We start from the raw sequence: 17,682 nt of genomic DNA on the forward strand, positions 1-17,682 counted from the left end.
AAAAAGTTATTTAAATTAATTTGAATTTCTAAGGTAGCATGAACCAATGATTTTTTCAAACTTAACAAATATTTTGATGTCAAATGAGTGCAGAAATAATATTAAGGTTTAATATAGTATTTTCTGTTTGTTTTAATCGATGACTCTGAAAATTCATTTTTGTTATGATTTGTCTGTGGCAACAAGGGGTTTAAAACTTTCAAAACATGATATTTGTTTTCTAACAAAATAAATTGTACTATAATACTACTGTATGAAATGCACAAATTATCCAAACCATGTATAATTATATTGTTTATTCTTGAAAATGTATCTCCTTTTTTAACTATGATTACCACTTGGATCAGAGAATTCATAGAAAATGATGTCTATGATGTTGTTGTTTTTAAATATCAATAAGCATATAGCCTCCTGCAGTGATTTTTTTAACTCTGCTGTTTTCGGAGAAAACCCGAGGTATTGTCATAGCCAGCTCATCGTCCGCCGTCTGACGTCCGTGTCGTGCTAAAACCTTGACATTTTGCTCTAAAATCAAAGTGCTTCCACCTACAACTTTGAAACTTCACATGTAGATGAACCTTGATGAGTTCTACACGCCACACCCATTTTGGGGTCACTAGGTCAAAGGTCAAGGTCACAGTGACCTTATTTAAAAAAAATAATCTGACAATCTTTCATTTATTTAAAAATGCACCCGCAGCCACGCGTTGCACCCGTTATGCGGTGCTCTTGTTCCTTCTTTGGACCCATTCCCAATGATCTACGGACCCGTTCCCAAAATGAACTGGACCCGTCACAATTTCCGAAAAAAATATTATTTTTTTTTTAGATCTCAATATTTTGTTCATCTCCCATCCATATAAGTTCAACCTTAGTAAATATATTACTGTACACACTTGTATCCTCAATTTTGAAGCATTTTTGAGCAAAACAAGAACACTTATTTCCCCATATTAGTCTAAACACCGCAAATTTTCCCAATCCAAAGGGCCCTGGCCCGACATAAATTTTTAATAAGTTGGTTTATTTTGGTCATACAGGTCTGGTGTTGTTTAAAGGTTTTAAGATTTCAAATCTGTAATAAACGTTTAAGCTTAATACATACATGTTTTTGTTATAATATAGAAATGTAACTTTTTTTCCATAATTTTTTCATGGCCAATCAGGGGATAGTATGACAATTTTTGTATTGCCAGAGCTGAGATTTTTTCCATAATTTTTTCATGGCCAATCAGGGGATAGTATGACAATTTTTGTATTGCCAGAGCTGAGATTTTATTACATTGGCAATAAGGCAATGGGTTAATTTTGAAGACTGACTGAAATCCTCGTGTCAGTTTGGGGCACTGTTAGACCAGATTACAGTTAAGCAAAAAACTAACTGACTAAGAAACTATCATGAATACTAAAAAGATAGAAGATAAATAACGCCATACCTAAGTGGTTGACATGATAATTATATCACAACTGATGTGGTTAAAGTTTGGCAGTCCTATGCCACCATTGTGTGTCTTGAGGAAGGTTTACAAGTAGAAAGTGAAAACAACAGCTTGTATACATGGGTGAAAATTATCTTAGTTCGTTTATTCTGAACATATAAAGTTTGGTTTACCATATCTTTGTATATTGAATGGCCAATGTTAACATGATGTAAGTGTATAAATTAAAACTACTGCTTTGCAAGAAATATAATAGTTTAAGCATAATTAAGAAAGTATTGTTTTATGTACACGTTATAAATTGTCACTGAATACTATCATCAGATTTAAAAATAAGAGTGCCAACTATTTTGAAATGTTAACAATGTACATAATTTTATTAGCCGGATTTTTTTCGAAAAAATCTCGGCTTATAGATTGATGTTGTCGGGCGGGCGGGCGGGGTGGCGGCGTGCTCGAAAATGTTAAAGTTCTTATTTCATGGTATAACTTTGGTATGCTTGGACCTAGAGTCTTCAAACTTGACATGAAGGTTGGCCAGGATTAACAGATGACCACTGGTCATTTCAAGGTCATTCATTTGAAGGTCAAGGTCACTGTGACCTTCAATATAAAAAATGTTAAAGTTGTTATAACTTTGGTATGCTTGGACCTAGAGTCTTGAAACTTGACATGAAGGTTGGCCATAACTAGTTAGTAACCACTGGTCATTTCAAGGTCATTCATTTGAAGGTCAAGGTCACTGTGACCTTGAATGTAAAAATGTTAAAGTTCTTATTTCATGGTATAACTTTGGTATGCTTGGACCTAGAGTCTTCAAACTTGACATGAAGGTTGGCCAGGATTAACAGATGACCACTGGTCATTTCAAGGTCATTCATTTGAAGGTCAAGGTCACTGTGACCTTCAATATAAAAAATGTTAAAGTTGTTATAACTTTGGTATGCTTGGACCTAGAGTCTTGAAACTTGACATGAAGGTTGGCCATAACTAGTTAGTAACCACTGGTCATTTCAAGGTCATTCATTTGAAGGTCAAGGTCACTGTGACCTTGAATGTAAAAATGTTAAAGTTCTTATTTCATGGTATAACTTTGGTATGCTTGGACCTAGAGTCTTCAAACTTGACATGAAGGTTGGCCAGAAATTAACAGATGACCACTGGTCATTTCAAGGTCATTCATTTGAAGGTGAAGGTCACTGTGACCTTCAATATAAAAATGTTAAAGTTGTTATAACTTTGGTATGCTTGGACCTAGAGTCTTGAAACTTGACATGAAGGTTGGCCAGAACTAGTAAGTAACCACTGGACATTTCAAGGTCATTCATTTGAAGGTCAAGGTCACTGTGACCTTGAATGTAAAAATGTTAAAGTTGTTATAACTTTGGTATGCTTGGACCTAGAGTCTTGAAACTTGACATGAAGGTTTGCTCATGCCTTGAAAAGTACTTACATTTCATTTTGACCTTTGAACAATATTTCAGTAATTTAAGTATTGCATTGACAAAAACACGAAAGGTACTTTCCTGTCATTTAAATCAAAAATCCGGCTTCAATGCGGTCATCTCCGACCGCGGAACTCTTGTTAAAGTTTATTGTAAATAAACATCAATTTTGTTTGTTCAGCAGTTTGTTTGAAGGAGGCGTTAAATATCATGACCAATTTCTTGGAAACTGCACAATCAGCATATTTCACTTCATGATAATTTCACAGCCGTACCAGTAAATATTAATTATACATAAAACATAATGCTTTCCGAATTTTCTTTTATGTTTTTCAAACTTTCTCATTTTACAAAAGAGAGAATAGCTTGAACTTTTACATCAAAATATGCAAATGAACTTATTGGAGTCAGTCTGGCTGTTGTTGGCCTTTAATTTATAGTAATATATATTCAAAATTACATAAACACAACTTCTTACTTAAAATTTGTGAAGTGCAAGTGAAACCCTTTTAACAAAAGATCATCAATGCAGTTGTCAATGCAATTTCAGTTGTTATGAAATAAAATTGCTTTAATTTTGCTTAAAATTATTTTGTGTTAAGAAAGTCACTTAAAATATGTTTATGGCAAAAAATACTAGATTGAAGTATGTGCAGACAGGGTCAAACTGGTGGTTTCTGCTCAGTGAGTTTAATTTCGAGGAACCAATCTTTCTTAAAGCAAGCTATGCTGATTTCATTTCGGATTTATCCAGTCAAGGTTTCTGTAACTAAAAATACCGTAAAACGCTGTGCATAACGCGCATTTATGTATAACGTGCATCTACTTTTTGAAGCAAAAAAATAGGGAAAAAGTTTTTGAAGCAAAAAAATCGGGGGAAAAACTCGTACCGTAGGCTAACTGAAAATCGTTTTATTTACAATGCCTATCTCACTCGTTCTTTTAGTGTTTCAATGATTAATTACCTTAAAGATGATAACGATAAAGATACAACTTGTTTGTGTTTTTTAGCTCAGCTGTTTTCTGAGAAAACCCGAGGTATTGTCATATCCAGCTCGTCGTGTCCTGTCTGTCGTCGTGTCGTATTGTCCACAATCCGCGTCGTGCTAAAACCTTTACATTTTGTTAAGGTTTTGAACATTGGCTCTAAAATCAAAGTGCTTCCACCTACAACTTTGAAATTTCATATGTAGCCGCACCTTGATGAGTTCTACACTCCACACCCATATTTGGGTCACTAGGTCAAAGGTCAAGGTCACTGTGACCTCTAAAAAAAATACATATATATAAAAAATTCTGACAAGCTTTCATTTATTCAGTAATGCACCCCCAGCTGAGTGTTATGCGGTGCTCTTGTTAAAATTATATTACGCATAAAAATAAATATTTCGATTTAAATGAATCATGCATGAAATGCACAATTTCCACGAGGATACCATCGAGGCACAGGGTTATTCACGCATGACTAATTCACAACCGCATGTTTTATTTACATTGCCGATCTCACGCGTTCTTTTCAAGCATCTATAATTGACAGGAGACTTTAACGACTCAAACTTCTTAACACCATGGCCTGTCTGTCTGTCATTGTATGTGTCTGTCTGTCTGTCATTGTATGTGTCTGTCCAAAAACGTAACCTTGCTCATAACTTTTACAATATTGAAGATAGCAACTTGATATTTGGCATCTGCATGTGTATCTCATGGAGCTGCACATTATGAGTGGTGAAAGGTCAAGGTCATCCTTCAAGGTCAAAGGTCAAATATATGGCTTCAAAGCAGCGCAGTAGGGGGCATTGTGTTTCACAAACACAGCTCTTGTTTTATAATAAAATGTTTCAACTTAATGACTTAAATTCAAAAGTAGGTGTTCCAATAGATATCTGTGTGAAAGCACTGTTGCGAAATTATGTTTGTAATTTCCTTCCTTGAGCTTTGGATCTCACAATTATTTTAATTTTATGAGAAAAACATCGAAAACATTAAAAACCTGATTTTGTGCAATTGCCATGTTTATGTTTATATTATATTTGTCAGTAAGATGTAAAAAATAAGTTTTGTTAAATTAAATTAATAATGCTGTGCGTTTTATTGACTATATGCAATTACTAGCCTCATATATTGATTATAAAAAAACAACATTTTACGGTATGTTATTTTCTGGAAAAAAATGTGTCAATATTGCTTAACACTTGCATTATACATACTGCTAGAGGCATCTTGATATTTTTGTTCATAAATTAAAGAAATGTTAATCTTTAAGTGAGTTACTTTGTTGTGTTAACTTCCAGCCATGAGATAAATCCTTTTGCAATAATTCAATATGCACTTAAAGCAGGGACGAATATTATTTTTCTAAAAATCAAGAATTTCATGTGATTTCATTTGTTCAAAACTCGTTTTAAATTACTTATCAAATGATATGAGATTTCATTACACTCTCTCTGAAAACCTTTCCAGTTAAAGTTAAACAAAGTCATCTATGTCAGAGAGGCTTACATAAATTGAATTGCATGTAGTAAGAAGCTTTACAAATATCTCTGGTTAATCATGAATGCTTCTGTAAGTACTTCAATGTTCCTGATACTTTCTATGTTTTGGCAAGTTTCTTCCTTTTAGAGCATTGATCAGCTGGTAAATTCACAACTGTGCCATGTCTGTCTGGAAGGCACATAAAACTGCATACACATGTCTGCATCTTCATGCTCAGACATATTATCTGGAAATTTTGGATGGCTTGCAGAATTACTAAGCTATTTAGGTACACCCAGACTATAAGGATCAATAAGTCAAAGTCTGTAAAGCCATGCTCTCTGCTGTGTTGGCAAACTGCTGAATCCTTAGTTTTGATGATTGGGGGTTTTGACATGTTTTGTTTGCATAATGATGAGCTCCTGGTATGGGTATCAGTTGTCTTCTAACAAATAGGTTCCTTATGGTAATTCTTTGAAAACATGGTGCATGCAAATGCAACTTTGAAATAGTTTCAGTTTTGAGAACATGTGTTGTTTGTAGAAGACATCCCATTATTATATTGTGTTACATTTGGAGCAGTTTAACTGGCAGTTATGATACATTTGATGGATGAATATGTTATGGAAGTTAGAATTCGCCAATCTTTGTAGAAAAAGTCTAATAATTTCAGAATGAAAAATGTTTCGGACATAAATTTAAGATAATAATGGTCACAATAAATTATCAGTTTTGAGGATAACTGATTTATATTTGTCATTTTTTGTCTTATTTTTGGAACAAAAAGGTGAAATTTACTGGAACATGTATATTGTCATTGTCCTTTGGCTGAAAATTTGTCAGTGGGGAATGACTTATAAATTAAAAGAGAATACAAAGTCATACAAACAGCAAGATAATATTAATAGAGCACGGTCAAGTTGGGCCTAAGCCTAAGCCATGTTATAGGTATAAACAGGTTTTCATAGGTCAAAAACATATGTCCAATATAAATAAAAATATTTGTGTTTTTAGCTCACCTCTCACGAAGCGACATGGTGAGCTTATATGACCGTGTGATGTCCGGCGTCCGTTGTGCGTGCGTGCGTCCGTCAACAATTTGTTTGTGTAGACAGAAGAGGTCACAGTTTTCATCCAATCTTTATGAAATTTGGTCAGAATGTTTATCTTGATGAAATCTGAGTTGGGATTGTATTTGGGTCATCTGGGGTCAAAAACTAGGTCACTAGGTCAAATAATAGAAAAACCTTGTGTAGACAATAGAGGTCACAGTTTTTATGCAATCTTTATGAAATTTGGTCTGAATGTTTATCTTGATAAAATCTGGGTTGGAATTGTATTTGGGTCATCTGGGGTCAAAAACTAGGTCACTAGGTCAAATAATAGAAAAACCTTGTGTAAACAATAGATATCACAGTTTTCATCCAATCTTTATGAACTTTGGTCAGCATGTTTATCTTGATGAAATCTTGGTTGGGATTGTATTTGGGGCATCTGGGGTCAAAAATTAGGTCACTAGGTCAAATAATAGAAAACCTTGTGTAGACAATAGAGGTCACAGTTTTCATCCAATTTTTATGAAATTTGGTCAGAATGTTTATCTTGATGAAATCTGGGTTGGGATTGTATTTGGGTCATCTGGGGTCAAAAACTAGGTCACTAGGTCAAATAAGAGAAAAACCTTGTGTAGACAATAGAGGTCACAGTTTTCATCCAATCTTTATGAAATTTGGTCAGAATGTTTATCTTGATGAAATCTGGGTTTGGATTGTATTTTGGTCATCTGGGGTCAAAAAACTAGGTCACTAGGTCAAATAATAGAAAAACCTTGTGTAGACAATAGAGGTCACAGTTTTCATCCAATCTTTATGAAATTTGTCAGAATGTTTATCTTGATGAAATCTGGATTGTGATTGTATTTGGGTCATCTGGGGTCAGAAACTAGGTCACTAGGTCAAATCATAGGAAAACCTTGTGTAGACAATATAGGTCACAGTTTTCATAAGATCTTAATGAAATATGATCAGAATGTTTGTCTTGTTAAAATCCTGGTTGGGATTGAATTTGAGTCATCTAGGGTCAAAAACTAGGTCACTAGGTCAAAGTTTAAAAAAAACTTGTTTAGACAGTAGAGGTCACAGTTTTCATCCAAACTTAATAAAATTTGGCCAGAATGTTAATCTTGATGAGACCTGGGTTGGGATTGTATTTGGGTCATCTGGGGTCAAAAACTAGGTCACTAGGTCAAATCATAGAAAAACCTTTTGTAGACAATAGAGGTCATAGTTTTCATCTGATCTTAATGAAATATGGTCAGAGTACTTATCTTGATAAGATCTGATTTTGGATCGTATATGGGTCATCTGGGGTCAAAAATTAGGTCACCGGGCCAATTCTAGTAAAACCTTGTGAGATGACAGAGGTCACAGTTTTCATCACGTCTTAATGAAATTTTGTCAGAATGTATTAATTGATGAAATCTGGCATGGGATTGTATATGGGTCTGATAGAATTAAAGTTGTTGTAGCAAGGTTAGTCAGGTGAGCGATTCAGTTCCATCATGGCCCTCTTGTTTGTTTTTTAGCTCGGCTGTTTTTGGAGAAAACCCGAGTGTTGTCATAGCCAGCTCGTCGTGTCTTTCCGCTGTCCGCGTCGTGCTAAAACCTTAACATGTTGTTAAACCTTTGGTTCTAAAATGAAAACGTTTCCACCTACAACATTGAAACTTCATATTTAGCTGTACCTTAATGAATTCTACATGCCACACCCATTTTTGGGTCACTAGTTCAAAGGTCAAGGTCACTGTGACCTATTTTTTTTAAATTATTCTGACAAGCTTTCATTTATTCAAAACTGCACTAGCAGCTAAGCGTTGGCACCCGTTATGTATTACAAACACTAAAAACTGCAACTTCAATGAGTAAATTAATATAATGTACAGAAGTGTGATTAACCATGGCCTTAAAAATAATTAAATCTACTTTTATTTATTCTCTGGTTCCTCCATAAATGAGTCAACCTTTTTCAGTTTCAGCCTTAAGATGACTGTTCTTGTGGTACAAAGGTTTGAAATAAATGCATATTAACTAAGTCAGAAATGTAACTGAAAACAAGAAATTGTGCAAGAACCATATGTATCAACTTATCAAAAATACACTTTGTGTTCGTGTTTGTTATAACAAAAAAAAGCTACCACTATTTTCTGTATAATTTGGGACAATTTAGATAAGATCAGCATCAGATTCATTACATCCTAATAAAACTTACCTAGTATACAAGACTGGTTACCTATCACCCAATGCCCTATTCGAAACGGGTAATGCACACAAATGGTAGACCAGGCCTTCAATATGGCATTTTTCAGAGAGAGACAGACTGATAGTGTTTTGTAGTTATGGTGAAACGGTGAATACATATCACTATTTTAAGCAAGATATCTGATGTACAATGCTCTATTTCCATATACATGCCTTTCTATCTTTCAGGTATGTGGAGGAGCATATCCAGAGGACTGGTGTGGCCATAGAGACTCAAGGCTTCACATTTGTGACAAGTGGCAGAAAACGGGAATCCCTGACTGTAAGTAGTGTGCTCTTTTGATTGTTTCTCAGCAAACAGAACTGTTTTCTACTTCAAGTCCAAATTAGAAAAATGAGACAATAATTTGGCTTATATTAAAGTGCCCCAGACAGCAGCATGTTTGAGGTGAGTAACCTTAGGCCCTCTTTTTAAGAAGTTATGACCCTTTGTTATGCCCCCCTTCGAAGAAGAGGGGGTATATTGCTTTGCTCATGTCGATCGGTCTGTCGGTCAGTGGGTCTGTCGGTCCGTCCACCAGGTGGTTGTCAGATGATAACTCAAGAACCCTTGGGCCTAGGATCATGAAACTTAATAGGTAGATTGATCATGACTCGCAGATGACCCCTATTGATTTTGAGGTCACTAGGTCAAAGGTCAAGGTCACGATGACCCGAAATAGTAAAATGGTTTTCGGATGATAACTCAAAAACGCATACGCCTAGGATCATGAAACTTCATAGGTAGATTGATCATGACTGGCATATGACCCCTATTAATTTTGAGGTCACAAGGTCAAAGGTCAAGGTCACAGTGACCCAAAATAGTAAAATGATTTTTGGATGATAACTCAAGAACGCATACTCCTAGGATTATGAAACTTCATGGTTAGATTGATCATGACTCGCAGATGACCCCTTTTGATTTTGAGGTCACTAGGTCAAAGGTCAAGGTCATGGTGACCCGAAATAGTAAAATGGTTTTCAGATGATAACTCAAGAACACATATGCCTAGGATCATGAAACTTCATGGGTAGATTGATCATGACTCGCATGACTATTGATTTTTAGGTCACTAGGTCAAGGTCATGGTGACCCGAAATAGTTAGATGGTTTCCGGATGATAACTCAAGAATGCTTACGCCTAGGATCATGAAACTTGATAGGTACATTGATCATGACTTGCAGATGACCCATATTGATTTTCAGGTCACTAGGTCAAAGGTCAAGGTCACGGTGACCCGAAATAGTAAAAGGGTTTTCGGATGATAACTCAAGAACGCTTTTGCCAAGGATCATGACACTTCATAGGTACATTGATCATGACTCGCAGATGACCCCTATTGATTTTCAGGTCACTAGGTCAAAGGTCAAGGTCACAGTGACAAAAAAAACGTATTCACACAATGGCTGCCACTACAACGTACAGCCCATATGGGGGGCATGCATGTTTTACAAACAGCCCTTGTTTATTTTTTTATGTCCCCCACTATAGTAGTGGGGACATATTGTTTTTGCCCTGTCTGTTGGTTGGTCTGTTGGTTGGTTGGTTGGTTGGTCTGTTGGTTGGTTTGCGCCAACTTTAACATTTTTCAATAACTTTTGCTATATTGAATATAGCAACTTGATATTTGACATGCATGTGTATCTCATGGAGCTGCACATTTTGAGTGGTGATAGGTCAAGGTCAAGGTCATCCTTCAAGGTCAGAGGTCAAATATATGTGGCCAAAATCGCTCATTTTATAAATACTTTTGTAATATTGAAGATAGCAACTTGATATTTGGCATGCATGTGTATCTCATGAAGCTGCACATTTTGAGTGGTGAAAGGTCAAGGTCAAGGTCATCCTTCAAGGTCAGAGGTCAAATATATGTGGCCCAAATCGCTTATTTTATGAATACTTTTGCAATATTGAAGATAGAACTTGATATTTGGCATGCATGTGTAACTTATGGAGCTGCACATTTTGAGTGGTGAAAGGTCAAGGTCATCCTTCAAGGTCAGAGGTCAAATAAATGTGGCCCAAATCGCTTATTTTATGAATACTTTTGCAATATTGAAGATAGCAACTTGATATTTGGCATGCATGTGTATCTCATGGAGCCGACATTTTGAGTGGTGAAAGGTCAAGGTCATCCTAGGTCAAATATATGGGTCAAAATTGCGCATGTAATGTAACTTCTGCAATATTGAAGCTAGCAATTTTATATTTGACATGCATGTGTATCTCATGGAGCTGCACATTTTGAGTGGTGAAGGGTCAAGGTCAAGGTCATCCTTCCAAGGTCAAATGTCATATAGGGGGACATTGTGTTTCACAAACACATCTTGTTTTAGATATATCAGATTCTGTGCACAACTCCTACAGTGCAATTTTCATCAAACTTTTACTAACAAAGTATCTACCAGTTCTTCTGTGCATATACAGGCCTTTTTCTGGCCATTTTGGGAAAAAAAATAATTCAGGACTGTGTTCTTTTTTAGAGCTTTTAGTTCACTGATTTTGGAAAAAATACTTTTATAATAATTCAAATAAGAACAAAATCATTTCAATTTAAAGTATAATTTATTTGATGTTATTGATATAAACTTGAGATATAATAATAATTCCACATTTGTTTTTAGCTCACCTGTCACGAAATGACATGGTGAGCTTATGTGACCGTGTGATGTCCGGCGTCAGTATGTGCGTGCGTGCGTGTGTGTGTCCGTCAACAATTTGCTTGTGTAGGCAGTAGAGGTCACAGTTTTCATCCTATCTTTAAGAAATTTGGTCAGAATGTTTATCTTGATGAAATCTGGGTTGGGATTGTATTTGGGTCATCTGGGGTCAAAAACTAGGTCGCTAGGTCAAAAACTAGGTCAGATAATAGAAAAACCTTGTATAGACAATAGAGGTGGCAGTTTTCATCCAATCTTTATGAAATTTAGTCAGAATCTTTATCTTGATGAAATCTGGGTTGGGATTGTATTTGGGTCATCTGATGTCAAAAACTAGGTCACTAGGTCAAAAACTAGGTCAAATAATAGAAAAACCTTGTGTAGAAGATAGAGGTCGCAGTTTTTATCCAATCTTTATGAAACTTGGTCAGATTGTTTATCTTGATGAAATCGGGGTTGGGATTGTATTTGGGTCATCTGAGGTCAAAAACTAGGGCACTAGGTCAAATTATAGAAAAACCGTCAACAATTTGTTTGTGTAGACAGTAGAGGTAACAGTTTTCATCCAATCTTTATGAAATTTGGTCAGAATGTTTATCTTGATAAAAACTGGGTTGGGATTGTATTTGGGTCATCTGGGGTCAAAAACTAGGTCACTAGGTCAAAAACTAGGTCACTAGGTCAAATAATAGAAAAACCTTGTATAGAAAATAGAGGTCGCAGTTTTCATCCAATCTTTATGAAATTTGATCAGAATGTTTATCTTGATGAAATCTGGGTTGGGATTGTATTTGGGTCATCTTGGGTCAAAAACTAGGTCACTAGGTCAAATAATAGAAAAACCTTGTGTAGACAATAGAGGTCACAGTAATCATCCAATCCAGGGCTTAACACTAACTTTTTTTTCAACTAGCCCATTCGGGCTAGTAAATGCAGAACCTACTAGCCCTGACCAATCTTTCATGTGCCCCGACCAAAGTATTATCAAAACCTTTATATTTATCATTTAACTTGTATTTTCTTGTGCGTGGAGATGCGCAATTATGATTCAATCATTCTTATTAGCTTGCCTTACTAATGCTAATGAATTCAATATTCATCTACTTAATACATCTATTTGTAACTTCACGCCGATTCTGGAGAAATTTCCTTGTTTTTTTTTCCTCATACTTTCTCTTACTTTCCTCCTTCCCTTTTCTTTTTTTATCTGAGGAACCCCCATCCCCACCCGTAAAGCCAAACTTAAACAACTACATGAACGTTAAAACCTTTTTACATAGATTGCCGCGGTTGCCGTCTGACAACAAACTGTAAGTGAATCTTAGGTGTCGCAAAATAACAAATAACGTGTTACGGTAGTCGTAACAATTGTACAAGGTAAACTCTCTACTAAAAGCCGGGATCAACCATTAATATTAGTTTTGCTAATTGAATTGCGTAAAAAAGATTGTCAAAACACTTCTAATCGATCAAACAAATTAAAATTATTTAAAATTGATAAATAAATAATAATTTTATATTAACTGTGTTTATGTCGAGTTTGATACCTTCATCGATCCCGGACAATCCTGGGCGATCCCGGCTTTAAGTTTAAAACGTATTTTTATCAAGAAAACACGTCATTTCGAGGAAACCAATCAAAAACATATCTAGCGGAATTCCGTTTAAAAATAGGTACTGACGTGTTTTACCAGGAAAACCGCCGGGGATTTTCTGAATTGTCAGCCTCTTTTCGATTGCAATCAGGGGGTTCCAAATCTATTTCAAGTTACGATCTGTTTGTAGTCTCCGACTTCACTCTGGGATTTAATTGTCATCTGATCATACTGTATTAAGATTTTTTCATCTTTCAAAAGCTTATTTTAAACGCAGTTAATTGATATGGAACACATAATCCCGCCCAAAAAACACACAACTGGTCGGGCATGTTACTGGGACATTGGCTAGCCCGGACCTAGGTACAGTGAATGTCGTTCGGACGTGCCTTAGTTTTAAGCCTTGCAATCTTCATGAAATTTGGTCAGAATGTTTGTCTTGAAGATATCTGGGTTGGGATTGTATTTGGGTCATCTGGGGTCAAAAACTAGGTCACTAGGTCAAATAATAGAAAAACCTTGTGTAGGCAATAGAGGTCACAGTTTTCATCCAATCTTTATAAAATTTGATCAGAATGTTTATCTTGATGAAATCTGGGTTGGGATTGTATTTTGGTCACCTAGGGTCAAAAACTAGGTCAATAGGTGAAATATTAAAAAAAACCTTATGTAGACAATAGAGGTCACAGTTTTCATCCAATCTTTATGAAATTTGGTCAGAATGTTTATCTTAATGAAATCTGGGTTGGGATTGTATTTGGTTAGTCAGGTGAGCGATTCAGGGCAATCATGGCCCTCTTGTGTTTTTTTTAATGTTTTTTTATACTTATTTGGTTTGGGTCAGTATGTGTGTCAGGAAAAGGCATGATAATGTCGGAATTGCTTTATTTTTGTTATTTATGGAGTTATTGACCTTTGTTAGAAATAACATGTGAACAATGCCTTGAGCATTTTGCATGTTTATGTTTAAAAAGTATGCAGAATTATTTAATGCAGTGTTACAGTGCATTTTTAATGGTTTCAAGATTTAGTTACTTTTGAGTTATGCGTTTTGTTTAAAAAGCTTTTTTCTGCAACTCCTCCATTATTGTGCCCCCCTTCGAAGAAGAGGGGGTATATTGTTTTGCTCATGTCGGTTGGTCCGTCCACCAGATGGTTTCCGGATGATAACTCAAGAACGCTTACGCCTAGGATCATGAAACTTCATAGGTACAGTATTCATGACTGGCAGATGACCCCTATTGATTTTCAGGTCACTAGGTCAAAGGTCAAGGTCACAGTGACTCGAAATAGTAAAATGGTTTCCGGATGATAACTCGAGAATGCTTAGGCCTAGGATCATGAAACTTCATAGGTACATTGATCATGACTGGCAGATGACCCCTATTGATTTTCAGGTCACTAGGTCAAAGGTCTAGGTCACAGTGACTCAAAACACTAAAATGGTTTCCGGATGATAACTCAAGAATGCTAACGCCTAGGATCATGAAACTTCATAGGTACATTGATCATGACTGGCATATGACCCCTATTGATTTTCAGGTCAACGGTCAAGGTCACAGTGACTAAAAACACTAAAATGGTTTCCGGATGATAACTCAAGAATGCTTATGCCTAGGATGATGAAACTTCATAGGAACATTGATCATCACTGGAAGATGACCCCTATTGATTTTCAGGTCACTAGGTCAAAGGTCAAGGTCACAGTGACTCGAAACAGTCAAATGGTTTCCGGATGATAACTCAAGAATAATTAGGCCTAGGATCATGAAACTTCATAGGTACATTGATCTGACTGGCAGATGACCCCTATTAGGGGTCAGAACATTTGTTTCCTTGATATGAGAGTTGAGTTAAAAAATGGTTCCGGTCAGTTGAATAACATGGCTGTCGGGGGGGGGGGGGGGGCAGTTTTCTTATATTTATACATAGTAAAAAAAGCTTGTGAACACTCTAGAAGTCACATTTTTTGCCCAATCATCATGAAACTTGGTGAAAAGATTGGTTTTGTAGATATAACATAATTAATGTCATAATTATTGCCCTTAGATTGTCCAAATTTTCATTATATTATACAAAATCCTTGTTAACACTCTAGAGGTCACAATTTTGTTTCAGATTTTATGAATCTTGGTCAAAATATTTATTTTTGTAAGCAAAGTTTGATGTTTGGTAAGGGGGGTCAACTCAAAATATAGGTCACCAGGTCAAATCTTACAAAAACAAAAACACTCCATATGCCAGAGTTTTGGTTCAATAATAATGAAACTTGACCAGGATGTTTGTCTGGACAATATCTAGGTCAAGTTTGACATTTGGTAAAGATCGAATGAACCGACTCCTCCTAGGTGAGCGAACTAGGGCCATCTTGGCCCTCTTGTTTAGGTTCAACTCTGGCAGATGACCCCTATTAATTTTCAGGTAACTTGGTCAAAGGTCAAGGTCACAGTGACTGGAAACAGTGAAATGGTTTCCTGATGATAACTCAAGAATAATTAGGCCTAGGATCATGAAACTTCATAGGTACATTGATTATAACTGGCAGATGACCCCTATTGATTTTCAGGTCACTAAGTCAAAGGTCAAGGTCACAGTGACAAAAGACGTATTCACACAATGGCTGCCACTACAACTGACAGCCCATATGGGGGGCATGCATGTTTTACCAACAGCCCTTGTTTAACATTCCATTTTGGTCAAACTTTTACAGAATAATTGTCTCAAAGTGCTACAGCACAAATTGTGACAACAATTCACCCATTGCTAGGGATACACAGTCTATGGCAGCTTCTTGTTTATGTCATGAAAAGCTTTTATTGAAAGTGATTGCAAGTAAGGGTATCATACATGCCAGAATTGTTTAGGTTCAACTCTGGACAATCCATACAAAAATGATGGGACATTTGACCAAAAAAGCTGACACCTAAAACCACCAATCATGCCACCTGTACTGTAGTCAGTTATCAGTATATTATTTACTAAAACTCATAATTTCTCGCAAATATTGGAGATAAATGTGTTTAAGAATTTCATGAACACAAACGTTCTCCATTTTCCGGAAGTAAACACACATGTGCACTATGCGGCTGACTCCAGAAATTGCCATTTTGAGCATGCCTCTATATAACATTCAATTGGACAGAGGCCAAAATTGAACATCTGTCAGTTGTTTAACGCGATGTGCGCGAAACAAGTACTGTTTTTATTCAACCAATCTTCAGTGAACTCTAAACTTAGATTGATGCGATCTTTACAATCTATTTTCTGAAAATCAGTTGAAAAGGAAAGTAAATTTATGTAAAACATTTAACGTGTTTCAGTCAGCTTTCAATTTGTTTGATAGGCAAAATATATAAAAAAACACATGCGAAATCAGTGTTTTTACAGGTTTTTTAGCCTCTGGTTGTAATATACACAGAATACCACATAATAGTATCTTTGGACTTATATGAGGCCATGTAATACATGAGCAGTTGGCTTTTATTTTAATAGCATCAATATGTTGCATCTATCGATAGCAATTAGTAACCTCTATCATAAAAACACCATGGTGTAAATGCCTGATAAAATAAATAATTTGCAAATAAATCGCTGATTAAGTGTCAAAACAACACTGTTGCACTCGAGTAGTAAAAATTGTTTGTTAATAGGGAGCAATAAAAGGATAAATGATAAATAATTTAAGCCTGACAGAACTTGAATAGCGTATTTTATTGTGAACTTATAGAACGTACGTCCTTTTTTACGAATGTCAGGACAAATTGTCTCATTGGGACGCCAGGACAAACACCCCAAAAGCGGGATTGTCCCCGTACCTCTGGAATGTATGATGGGTATGTTCATGTGTTCATGTAAGATAATAATTAAGCCTGAAGCAGCCACACTAGGGTTGGTTAATCTGGTTTAGAAAAACTTGTTTTGTTTGTTTTAATATTTGAATTAATATTATTTCCTTGAGTAGTTAAATATGAGGTGACGTGTTAAAAAAACTTGTCAGTTTTGACAGTATGATTTTACATTCAGAATACAAAGGGTCCTTGTGATCATGCTGGAAATGGTTCAGACTAAATCTGAGTAATTGCAAAGACATTGCTGTCACTGTATGCTCCAGATTTCAGACATGTATATGCAATAGGTCATTAGACATGTGAGTGAGGAGCAATCTAATTATGTCAGTTTATTTTCACCTTAACAAAATGTTAATGTCTAACAGTTAGCTGTTAAATGCTTATTACAGTGTACGTGATCTACAACTTATATGATTTTTTTTGTGTTTCAGGGAAATGCTACATTACACTTGTACCCACATTTTGAGCCGTTGCGACAAATTGAAGGTAAGTTCCATAGGGCGTGATGTGAGTACAATATTTACTTTTGCCCTCTAAGCATGAATGTCACATTCGTTGGGGAAGCTTAAATTAATCTTTTGATATTCTGAGTCGGCAGGCAGTCCAAAGTTCAGCACCTTTTTGTTCCCAACAGTACCAGTGCTAAACTGTTCTTAACTTCTGTGAGGACCATATCTGGCTCTCTTCACTTTTAGATATATACTTGTTGAATGATTTCTTAGAACTATAAGGTATAAACTTGATTAAAAATATCACAATTAGCTAATACACATTCACAAATGAGAATTGATGCACTTATGCCATGCACATTTTAAACCCTGTGAACAACATTCTTTAATATCCAACTCAAAGGATAACACATGTCATTTTCTTATACGCCCGTTCAAAACGGGACGTATTATAAGATCACCCTTGGCAGGTG

The 17,682-nt window shown here is 35.8% G+C and overlaps 1 protein-coding gene across 1 annotated transcript in view; it reads left to right on the top strand.

Moving 5' to 3' along the window:
* The window catches only part of LOC127855478 (uncharacterized), a 138,707-nt gene that overhangs the window by 16,169 nt on the left and 104,856 nt on the right, over positions 1 to 17,682 (top strand). Inside the window, exons 4-5 of the mRNA XM_052391096.1 lie at positions 8,842 to 8,935; positions 17,192 to 17,246. Coding sequence (XP_052247056.1) covers positions 8,842 to 8,935; positions 17,192 to 17,246 — 149 coding nt within the window. The remainder of the gene's footprint in view (positions 1 to 8,841; positions 8,936 to 17,191; positions 17,247 to 17,682) is intronic.

The sequence above is a fragment of the Dreissena polymorpha genome, chromosome 1 (assembly GCF_020536995.1).
Source record: "Dreissena polymorpha isolate Duluth1 chromosome 1, UMN_Dpol_1.0, whole genome shotgun sequence".
Classification (NCBI taxonomy): domain Eukaryota; kingdom Metazoa; phylum Mollusca; class Bivalvia; order Myida; family Dreissenidae; genus Dreissena; species Dreissena polymorpha.